We start from the raw sequence: 11,803 nt of genomic DNA, 5'->3' as shown, positions 1-11,803 counted from the left end.
TGCAGTTTATTAGCAGCTTGTTTACATGTGTATTGTGTAGTGAAAAAAACCTACGCTTTACATAACACTAAGGGACGGACATTCTAAAATAGTTTTACAGCACAATTATTTTCTCTATAATTGGTTTACTTGGGAAAAAAAAGCTGTTACATGTATACTTGGGAAAGTTGTCAAGCTGTTGCCACAAGGAAATCTTGAGGTTCCTGTCACATATCCAGAACAGTGAGATGATGATTACAAAGTATGGTTTATAAGTTAATTGCTGAGGACATTCTCCTCTGCAAAGACAATATTTTATTGTCAAATAAGGGTATATTTATAGTTAATCGCATGCAGCAACCTGGCCCTTGATAGACATGTTTAAGTGGTTAAGCTGAAACCGTCACTTCAATGCAAAATAAATGTAAATAGACTTGTGGATTCATCACCATATGTGAATGAGATTCAGTATCTTACTGATGAAAAATTGAGTATGCGCTTGACTAACTGAATCAAATAGACTTCATTTGTTGAAAGTTAATTTGTTATCTTTGACTTCTGTGGTATTGAAACTAATATATTAATTAATTAAAACCAATAAACCCCCAGTTACATTTTGGCCTTCAGATAACCAGAAACATTTCAGCTTTATCAGAGCATTAAAATCAACCTTACACTGAAAAGAGTACATGTAACTAGCCTCAGTTAGCTCTCCAACTAGCTCTCAGGGGCTTGGCCTTTACATTCTTATAGATATTAATAATATAGTGATGATAATAATGAACGAATGCTGCATGCATAGCTGACCGTTCTTCTTACAACTGGTTATATTTAAAATAGCTTAATTATGGGCATGCATTTGTTGAAAAGGCCAGGTTATTTTTAAGGAGCTATTTGAGTAATATAGATATTATTTAAAAAAATTGCTTTGGGATGACAATAGCGAAGAAGACAATTTTTTAGATGTGGCTGGCAGAGTTTAGCAGTGTGCTACATATGGAAAAGATCAGATATGAAATTGCTGGTAAACCGAAGAAATTCTTACAGATTTGGAAGTCCTTTATGGAATTTCTGGAAGGGGACCATTGAATTTAACATTTTGGACTTATGGTCTAATAAGTGTGGTACTGTGAATTATATAGCGCTTTGCATGGTGCAATAACTTACTTTTTTCCATAATTGGGTAATCTTTTACCAAATAACCATTGGTATTGGCAATTTATTTTAAGTATTTTACTTTAATGTACAGTGGGGAGAACAAGTATTTGATACACTGCCGATTTTGCAGGTTTTCCTACTTACAAAGCATGTAGAGGTCTGTAATTTTTATCATAGGTACTCTTCAACTGTGAGAGATGGAATCAAAAATCCAGAAAATCACATTGTATGATTTTTAAATAATTAATTTGCATTTTATTGCTTGACATAAGTATTTGATCACCTACCATCCGGTAAGAATTCCGGCTCTCACAGACCTTTTAGTTTTTCTGTAAGAAGCCGTCCTGTTCTCCACTCATTACCTGTATTAACTGCACCTGTTTGAACTCGTTACCTGTATAAAAGACACCTGTCCACACACTCAATCAAACAGACTCCAACCTCTCCACAATGGCCAAGACCAGAGAGCTGTGTAAGGACATCAGGGATAAAATTGTAGACCTGCACAAGGCTGGGATGGGCTACAGGACAATAGGCAAGCAGCTTGGTGAGAAGGCAACAACTGTGATCTCACCTCCTGGGGCATCAATGATCATGAGGAAGGTGAGGGATCAGCCCAGAACTACACGGCAGGACCTGGTCAATGACCTGAAGAGAGCTGGGACCACAGTCTCAAAGAAAACCATTTGTAACACACTACGCCGTCATGGATTAAAATCCTGCAGCAGACGCAAGGTCCCCCTGCTCAAGCCAGCGCATGTCCAGGCCCATCCAATGAAGTTTGCCAATGACCATCTGGATGATCCAGAGGAGGAATGGGAGAAGGTCATGTGGTCTGATGAGACAAAAATACAGCATGACACCGACCCGAAACACACAGCCAGGGCAACTAAGGAGTGAAACTAAGGATGCTTCTTACTTCTTACTAAGTAAGAAGCATCTCAAGGTCCTGGAGTGGCCTAGTCGTCTCCAGACCTGAACCCAAAAGAAAGTCTTTGGAGGGAGCTGAAAGTCCGTATTTCCCAGCGACAGCCCCGAAACCTGAAAGATCTGGAGAAGGTCTGTATGGGGGAGTGGGCCAAAATCCCTGCTGCAGTGTGTGCAAACCTGGTCAGGAACTATAGGAAACGTGTGATCTCTGTAATTACAATCAAAGGTTTCTGTACCAAATATTAACTTCTGCTTTTCTGATGTATCAAATACTTATGTTGTGCAATAAAATAGTTAATTCTGGATTTTTGTTTTAGATTCCGTCACTCACAGTTGAAGAGTACCTATGATAAAAATTACAAACTTCTACATGCTTTGTAAGTGGGCAAACCTGCAAAATCGGCAGTGTACCAAATACTTGTTCTCCCCACTGTATGTGTAAGTAGATGTTTTGTAATGTGTATCTGTATATATGTATGTGTGGATATTGTATGTTTCTGTGTGTATATGCACTTATACATATGTATATATGGGCATTTATTATTATTAATATTATTATTTTTTATCATTATTTACTTAATTTACTTGTTACTCATTTGCTGGCATGGGGTGGGGGGTTGTTCTGTAAAAAATTGAAAAGCTTTAAATAAAAGATACATATATATTATATATATATAGCTTTCTAATCAATATGCAAAAATGCATTATAATACAAAATTTAAACACATCCATACCAAAACAAACTGATAATTCAGTCAGTGTGCAATCTTTAATTTGTATGCAATGCTGAAATAAATTAACATCAGCAATAACAGTAATTATAAGTGCATAGTTTAGTAGGCACTCAATAAAAATCTTAATATGAACTGCAAATTTAATAAGACAGAAAAATTATGTAAATGTCTGTTTGCATCCATAGGCCTATAAGGCTTTTCTTATATGAATTGACAGCTCAGTGGTCACCTATAACCGAGGAAATTACAAAAAAATGGGGTAATAATTTTCAGTATTCAACAGATTGCCTACATTCATAATGAAGTGGCACCCTTTGTGGTTTGGAATAGTGTTGTTAGCTTATTGATTGTAGTGTGTCTATTCAGGTATGTTCCAAGCTGCCATCAAATTACATATTTGACCTTCAGTGACAATGGCCTTAATTTACATTGCTTAGTAATAGACTTATTAAAAACCTTCCAAAATCCAATTTGGGGAGCAGTTTGCAGTTGCTGCATCATTAGTATTGAAATGCATGTAAAGACCCACCATCTGCTCAAAGTAGTTAAACCTTTGTCACACACAAACGCAAGACACGCTTCTCTCTCTAAATTATCATGGATAGGAACCTAACAGATAATATTTCTTTCTTTCTTTCTTTCTTTTTTTTTGCACATTGCACAATGAATACTAATTCTCTGTTGGTGCCAGCATGGTCACAAGGTAAAATGCTGAAAGTTTCATCTCTAACTTACAAAAAGCCATGCATTTGACATTCACCATTCAACAATGATAAATGATTCACAGTACACTTAAAGCAGTAGGTCTAAGGTGTTGCAAGACTTTGGGGGAAGATTTATTTCTAACACATGCAACTGCACTATCATTCAAAATTCACTAGTACACTTTCTGTGTCTACAATATTAAGACATTCTCCATGAGTGAAGAGAGGCATATTCACCATGACAAAAGGTTAAGATAAAGCTTATTAAGTATATGCTACATCACAAGACGTGACACCATGGGATAATACCAAGTACAATGTAAATACCATGGTATGAACAGCAAACATTCAGTATTATATCAGTATTCCTGGAATGGCATGATTTCAGTTCAATTAAAATACATTCAAGTCACATATCAGAGGATTATTAGTAAAAACAAAAAATATTGTTAATGTGACTAAGTGTTATTTATTTATTTTGTCATATTTCTTGAAAGTTTAATATTGTACAAACAATCACCACCGACATCAAAATATAATATAATATAGGCTATATAATAGGCCATGCAGTATAATATAATAGGCAATAATATAATATAATATGATATAATATAATATAATATAATATAATATAATATAATATAATATAATATAATATAATATAATATAATATAATATAATATAATATAATATAATATAATATAATAATATGATATAATATAATATAATATAATATAATATAATATAATATAATATAATATAATATAATATAATATAATATAATATAATATAATAATATAATATAATTAATATAATATAATATAGTAGGCTATATAATATAGGCTATAATATAATATAATAACCTATATTTAATATTATAATGGACAATTCATAGGCTAATATAATAGGCTATACAGTATAATATAATAATATCTATATATAATATTATAGTGGACAAATCATAATATAATCGGCTATAATATAATATAATATAATAGGTTTTAATATAATATAAAATAATACTTATATATAATATTATAATGGACAATTCATAAAACAATTAAATGTTATAATATAATACAATATAGTAGGCTATATATAATGGGCTATATTATAATTAATTTAATATAATATAATTTGATAATACAATATAATAATACCTATATATAACATAATAATGGAAAATTCATAAAACAATCAATTGTATTAATAAAACTACAGATAGCAATGATATAAATTGCTTTGAATCTCATTCTATTTCAGTTCTATTTGCGTATTATTAAAATGCGCATTACATTTTTGCATAAGGAATGGGGGATTCAAAATGCGTTGTCTATTCAATCCAGACTAGACTACCACTGCCACGGTGATAGCGTCCTGTCCTGTTGCCATAGAGACGACCTGCCGCTGCACTTGACTGTGTATTAGCTTATCAGCTAACTAACTTAAGTGTTTTATTAAAGCACTCTAACAACTAACTTAGTAGGCTAAATGATTAAACGAATCGAGCATTTTTAACACTGTTTTCCGTTCTGCTGGGTGAACGTATTTTAAATGTGTTGTTCGCTAGTCTGATAGTTAAGTTACCATTATGAAGGTGACTGCTAGCTGATTGTTCTATATACGCGTCATTGTGCTGCAGTGGTTATGAATCATCTTTTGTTTGTCTCGAAAAGGACAGAATAAAGCAACCTTCACATTTCAATCTTTGAAACGTTTGGAAGCATGTTTAGGAACGATTATCAGGTACTGAGTGGGCACGGAACACTGAACTGTAATTCTATGCTGTATAATATTGTGCAGTTCTTTTCAATGCTTTTCATTGTGTGTGTGTGTGTGTGTGTGTGTGTGTGTGTAGGGTGGTCTCACGGTTGACATATTCAGTGCACAAGGAAAAGATCCTGTGGCAAAATGGAAACTATATGGCAGGAAACCTTCAATAACTAAAGTATGTATGTTTCAGTAATGACAGATTTTGCCATAATAAAACTACACGGTCTACACTGGTCATAGAAAATATACAATATATTTCAATATAATTTTTAGCATCATCATATTTTGCTGTGTGTCATAAGTTTTATTCAGAATTTAGCTTAGAAGCATACAAATAGGCAATTTAATGAAGGCCTAACATTTTGACAACTTACCTCATATAGTAGCCTAATGGGGGCATGTTGTCACGAAGCCAGCATGTGTTCAATGAACTATATCGTTTTTTTCCCCCTGGGCAATAATTGTAAAAATGTTCAGTTGCTTTTATGTAGCCAAGACTCCAAGGCATGGACATAAAATTGGCCTTCAAAAAATGGAATAATGAAAAAAAAGAAGAAGAAAAAACATATTCACTGGAGTAAAAAGGGACACACATACATAGAGACACAATTTGCATTGCAGAATATGCCCTGTAAATAATCTCTTCAATTGGAATAATGGATCTCTTGAATTGGATTATGGTTATTATTTTACATTTGCATCTACCTGAAACATACCACGAGTAGCAGCAAAAAGAAGAACTAAACCAATACCATGCCACTGGAGAAACCAGCACAATCACTTGTAACTTTAACATATGCTTATATATATATACACACACACCGATCAGGCATAACATTATGACAGGTGAAGTGAATAACACTGATTATCTCTTCATCACGGCACCTGTTAGTGGGTGGGATATATTAGGCAACATTTTGTCCTCAAAGTTGATGTGTTAGAAGCAGGAAAAATGGGCAAGCGTAAAGATTTGAGCGAGTTTGACAAGGGCCAAATTGTGATGGCTAGACGACTGGGTCAGAGCATCTTCAAAACTGCAGCTCTTGTGGGGTGTTCCCGGTCTGCAGTGGTCAGGATCTATCAAAAGTGCTCCAAGGAAGGAACAGTGGTGAACCGGCGACAGGGTCATGGGCGGACAAGGCTCATTGATGCACGTGGGGAGCGAAGGCTGGCCCGTGTGGTCCGATCAAACAGACGAGCTACTGTAGCTCGAATTGCTCAAGAAGTTAATGCTGGTTCTGATAGAAAGGTGTCAGAATACACAGTGCATCGCAGTTTGTTGCGTATGGGAGACCGCAGACTAGTCAGGGTGCCCATGCTCACCCATATTCACCGCCGAAAGTGCCAACAGTGGCCATGTGAGCATCAGAAATAGACCACGGAGCAATGGAAGAAGGTGGTCTGGTCTGGTGAATCACGTTTTCTTTGACATCACGTGAATGGCCGGGTGTGTGTGCGTTGCTTACCTGGGGAACACATGGCACCAGGATGCACTCTGGGAAGAAGGCATGTGCTGAACAAACAAGTCCGATCCATGGAGGCCCCACCTCGCAACTTACAGGACTTATATATATTGAAATATATTGAGATATTTTTAGATTTTGTGGACATCTACTAACAGTAATACTACTGAGGATGATTATTTGAAACATATGTCTTATTGATTTTGTCTTCTCTTTATTAACAGGTGTTTGATAAAGAAGTGAAGGGCTTTGTGTACAGTCTTGAAGGCAGCAGTCAAACACACAAGATGCAGTTACCTAAGGATAGCAAGATGGCTCGTAAGTGCTGTTAAAATCAGAATGAATCAGATTCAGTGCACTTATATTTCACATTTTACATTTATAGCTAACGAATGGCTAGCTTTAGGGCCTAGATTAATTTTAAAGATTACCTGAGTATTCTATTATAGTAAGGCCTACAGGTTTTTTGGATGTCTACAAAGCCAGATTAATCCGAGTTAAACTGTATTCAAACATTCGTAAAAACCGTAAAAAAAAAAAAAAAAAAAAAAAAAAAAAAAAAAAAAACACCTGACACTTAAATAATATATTGTTTGACTTTGGTTGAAAGTCTGAAAGTAAAGCAATTTCTTTCACTGACCCTTTGTTAAAAAGATGCACAATTCATGAAAAGTGCCAAATATTAATTTTTTTGACATTTATCCTTAGTTTCTTTACTTAAGCATCTTCACAACATTTATTTCTTATTGTCACAAGAATACCAGTTTAATAATGCTAAGTGTTGTCATATTATCTTGTTGAAACGCCAATTATATGTGTCTCTTTGTGCGTATCTCTTTCTTAAAATCTCATGTTTCTTGTTCCTATAGTTGGTTTGATTCAGAAGTTTCTGATTCTACAGGTCAACATTCCTTTGGGAAAAGACTTTTCCACTGAGTTTGTGTAAGTGCTAGTATTTCTTTTTTTAAATTCATTTAGTGTCATTATTAACAGGTTCATCCGATATCCATCTTCAAGCTACTGAAAATAAGCTTGTTGTTGCGCTGCTATGATATAGTTGAAATTTAGAAAAAGTGTAGAGGGTTTATTACCACGGAGTTGAAGAGTGAATTAATTCACACTTTCACGCATGCATATACCACTCCTACACATTCTTGTTCAAACACACACGAGAAAATGATTAAAGATCTTTCCATCTGCTTCACAGAGCAGGCTGTTTAGTTAACTTTTTAATGCTGTCTTCTAGAGTGACTGATGAAGAGCACCTAAAGAGGAGACTCTACTTGTCGACTGTTCATAAAGAGCTATCAGCAACCCCGTTGCATGCGAGAATACCTCTAACGTGCCTCAAACGAAATACTGTAAGTCCTGAAGAACGTTATGCGCTGCTGCATTCTCCGCGACTGTCTGCCAATGAGCAGTTGGATCATTCTGTCTTAGCTCTGTGAGATAGTTTGTAACATGACCAAAAAAATAGTTCTCGAGCTAGTATGATAAGGCACTGCTGTCTGTGTGCAGTGGTGTAATCTGTGTATCGATCTGGACTCCCTCACCACTGAGATATTCAGAGGGAAGCGCTTCCTGTCTCTGGATGGCATCATCATCTCTGCCTGCTGTAAGGTTCGCCGCATCTTCACGATGAAGAATGAACCAGCAGACTGCATGGATGGAGGTTAGGGGAAAAATGCACGCTGCACTTTACTTGATGTATATCATTTTGTAGCGTGCTTTTTAAAGGGGTCCTATTATGCTTTTTTACATTTTCAACTTTCTTTAGTGTGTAATGTTGCTGTCTGGAAAGTTACAAAGCACAAAGTCCACTCCAAAGGGAGCTATTCTTAATATTATTAATAACTGTTTCTGAACTCCCTGAAACGCCTCAATTGTAGTCTTGAGTTTTCTTCCGGAAACGTACACCTTAAAATAATCCTCATTTAGGTAATTAAGGCATATGCTAAAAAAGTGCAGAGGCCTGGGGCCCTCTCTTCGTACGTCGCTAACTCAGTTAGCTGGATTTGATTGTTGACGATTTGACATGATCTCGGATTGTTTGGTTCTTCGAAGCTCATCCTGGACTTGCTGTCATAGTAACAGGTCCGTAGGCTTAAACCTGCTCATGAGCAGCTTATTTCATGTAAAAAGGATTAGATTGCTTCTTGAGGTGATACTTAAAATCTGTCCCAGCCACTGCTGCTTTATTACAAGAGTTCATTACTGAACCAGGGGCAATAATAATAATTTTAAATAATAATATAAAAATGTTATATTGTATATGTATATGAGAATGTATATAATATTATAATGTTGTATATAATAATATAGACACAGCCACTTGATTGAGCGATTTATTTGTGATGGAATAATTACTTTATAATTTTATTGGAGGTTTACACACATGTTGTACAGTTACTCTGAGCCGTGCATTAATTTAAGTGATGACGGATATTATAGGAGTGGCTTGATGCAGCGCAAGAGATGCAGAGAATTTGATCTTGACCCTTAAGAAACTTTAATACTGTCACGTTACAAATCTGCTCCAAATTGAATAAAAAATTTAATTACAACATTGAAATAAAAATGTAAAGGGTGTACAAATACTGTATAAAATCGTGAATATAAATAATTGGTAATCATGTTAAAAAAACATTTATCATTTATCTATAATAACTTTTCTGTTGGTTGGGTGGTTTGGCTGTTTCCTTATAAAGGTCCAGAAATTCGTGGGGTTTTTGTGTAATTTGTCAAGTTTTTTGCCAGGTGGCTTTTTTAATTATATGATGTCATTGCGTTGCTGTCTTGACGCCAGCCAATCGCTGCATTGCTGATCGTGGTTTCGAGTATCGATGCATCTGCCCTCTTCAGGGAACACAAGAACGCGCAGTGATCTTAGATCATTTAATCCATATATTTTAATCCAATCCGCAAATTCGTTTGAAGAACCAAATTAGCCAGAGAACAGTTATCACGATTAAAAGATCTGGGATCTGTCAACTCATCTCAGATGTAATAAGCAACGTACGAAGAACGCGCCCCTGGTTGAGTTGTGTTAGTAGTGTGTTGAAACCATAGACCGTAAAAAATTATGGACGACGCGACTTCAGTGGCTTCCGCTGAAATAACTGAGGAGATCCGAATATGGCGCTGACATCTTGGGACTGAGTCTGCGCAGAAGTGATCTCAGGACTGGAATCTGCGCGGTAGAGAGCAGGGAGTAGAGGTGCGAAATCAAAAGCCCGCGCACACTCTCGCAGATGAAGAACAATTTATTATGTTGATGTGAAATAAACAGTTAAAGCTAAAGCTCCAATCTCCTCTCAAAAATCCAGAAAAAAGTCCGTTAGTGCCTCAGTGACAACTTCACTCAGAGAAGCCGTCAATCTCAGCTGTCGTCATAGCATCAAATAACTCCCTAAAACTAAACGTATTTAAAAAACGAACACTTGAAATGAAATCAGCGTGATAAAAACTGCCTACAATGACAGGAAACCAACTTTTGGAAAAAAATATTTGAAGTGTAATTTGATTGTTTAGTTTGTCTCGCGTCCATTATAAAACATTGAGGGGCGGGGGTTATGAGCTATACTGGGACCAACCACCTGGGGGCGATCAAGGCGCAGAGGCTTCAGTTTCTGAGAGGAGTCCTACAGGCTTGGTTGAAACTCATGGTTATGGTAAGGAGCGTGACATTTCCGAAACGCATTCAAAGCGCTAGATCAATCACAACACACCGGTCCTGCTGACCAATCAGAGCATTGGAATGAGGGGTTTCATACAGACAGGAACTCAAGCGTAGAGTTTGGTTCTGACAGTTTTTTGCATTGCTCATACCCTCCTCCATCCCCAGCTCCTCCTCTCATCCATAGTTAAGACTCGGCTTTCTGATATTCCTCTTCAAATAATTCAAATTAATTATAATAATAATTTGTTACATTTATATAGCGCTTTTCTGGGTACTCAAAGCGCTTTACATACTCAATCGCACCAATGTGCAGCATCCACCTGGATTATGCGACTGTAGCCATATTGCGCCAGAACGCCCACCACACACCAGCTTATTGGGGGAGAGGAGACAGAGTGGTGAATCCAATCACGATTAGGAGTCCATGATGATGGACAGAGGCCAATGGGCAAATTTTTGGCCAGGATGCCAGGTCAAACCCCTACTCTTACACGAAGGACATTTTTAATGACCACAGAGAGTCAGGACCTTGGTTCAAGGACGGTGCTTTTTGATTATATATCAAATCTCACAAACAAGGTTTAAGCTAGTCCTAGACAAAAATGCATGTTTGAGCTTTTTTAACTGAAAGTAACTTAAAATATGTCAGTGCCATTGTTTTGTCTCAAGATGCACACCAGTAATGTTTTTTTCTAGGGTAGGTTTATAAAAGCAACTTAAATACCATAATTGAACTAAGGCCTAATCCTGGCTTAGTCTAAGCCCTGTCTGTGAAACCGAGGCATAGTGTCCCCATCATTATACTGGGGCGTAAGGAGGAACCACAGGGTGAGCGCCCCCTGCTGGCCTCACTAACACCTCTTCCAGCAGCTACCTAGTTTTGCCTGGAGGTCTCCCATCCAGGTACTGACCATTAACCCTGCTTAGCTTCATTGGCAACCAGTCTTGGGCTACAGGGTGATAACATATAATACATTTATGTTGTTGGTTCTGTTTACCCTATGGGGGTTATTGCTGTGCTCCCTGCTCTTATCCATGCTAGGCTGCATGGATGGGTTCTTGCTTAGAACAGAACCATACCACCAATCCAAATCATATGCTAATTGTCAATCATCTTGACGATAGTGATCCTCCTGACAGAACTAAACCGAGCGTTACTGACAGACTGGGTAGAGAGGTGCTGCAATAATGTGAAATATATGAACATTTAGTTTTTTGAAAAATCAAACATGAAAACCTATTGTAGTAAACCCAGGCAAAATAGGTCCCATTTAAAATATAAAAGTTTAAAGTGGCACTTTCTATGTATAGGGTACACTTTGGTGTCCCATTACTTTAATTAGAGCAGAAAGGCACAAAATATAATGTTAAATGTGATGTTTA

The 11,803-nt window shown here is 36.4% G+C and overlaps 1 protein-coding gene across 1 annotated transcript in view; it reads left to right on the top strand.

The window, feature by feature from the left end:
* Positions 1 to 5,230: 5,230 nt before the first annotated feature.
* cfap20dc (CFAP20 domain containing) overlaps positions 5,231 to 11,803 on the top strand; it is a gene marked incomplete at both ends in the record, with an annotated part of 42,144 nt that continues 35,571 nt past the window's right edge. Inside the window, 6 exons of the mRNA XM_079841188.1 lie at positions 5,231 to 5,251; positions 5,364 to 5,453; positions 6,966 to 7,059; positions 7,611 to 7,683; positions 7,988 to 8,102; positions 8,260 to 8,413. Of these exons, the coding sequence (XP_079697314.1) occupies positions 5,231 to 5,251; positions 5,364 to 5,453; positions 6,966 to 7,059; positions 7,611 to 7,683; positions 7,988 to 8,102; positions 8,260 to 8,413 (547 nt within the window). The remainder of the gene's footprint in view (positions 5,252 to 5,363; positions 5,454 to 6,965; positions 7,060 to 7,610; positions 7,684 to 7,987; positions 8,103 to 8,259; positions 8,414 to 11,803) is intronic.

Source organism: Gobio gobio, assembly GCF_949357685.1.
Source record: "Gobio gobio genome assembly, chromosome: 17".
Classification (NCBI taxonomy): Eukaryota; Metazoa; Chordata; class Actinopteri; order Cypriniformes; family Gobionidae; genus Gobio; species Gobio gobio.
The sequence above is the reverse complement of the archived record's forward strand: the minus strand, read 5'-3'. Positions and strand labels throughout refer to the sequence as shown.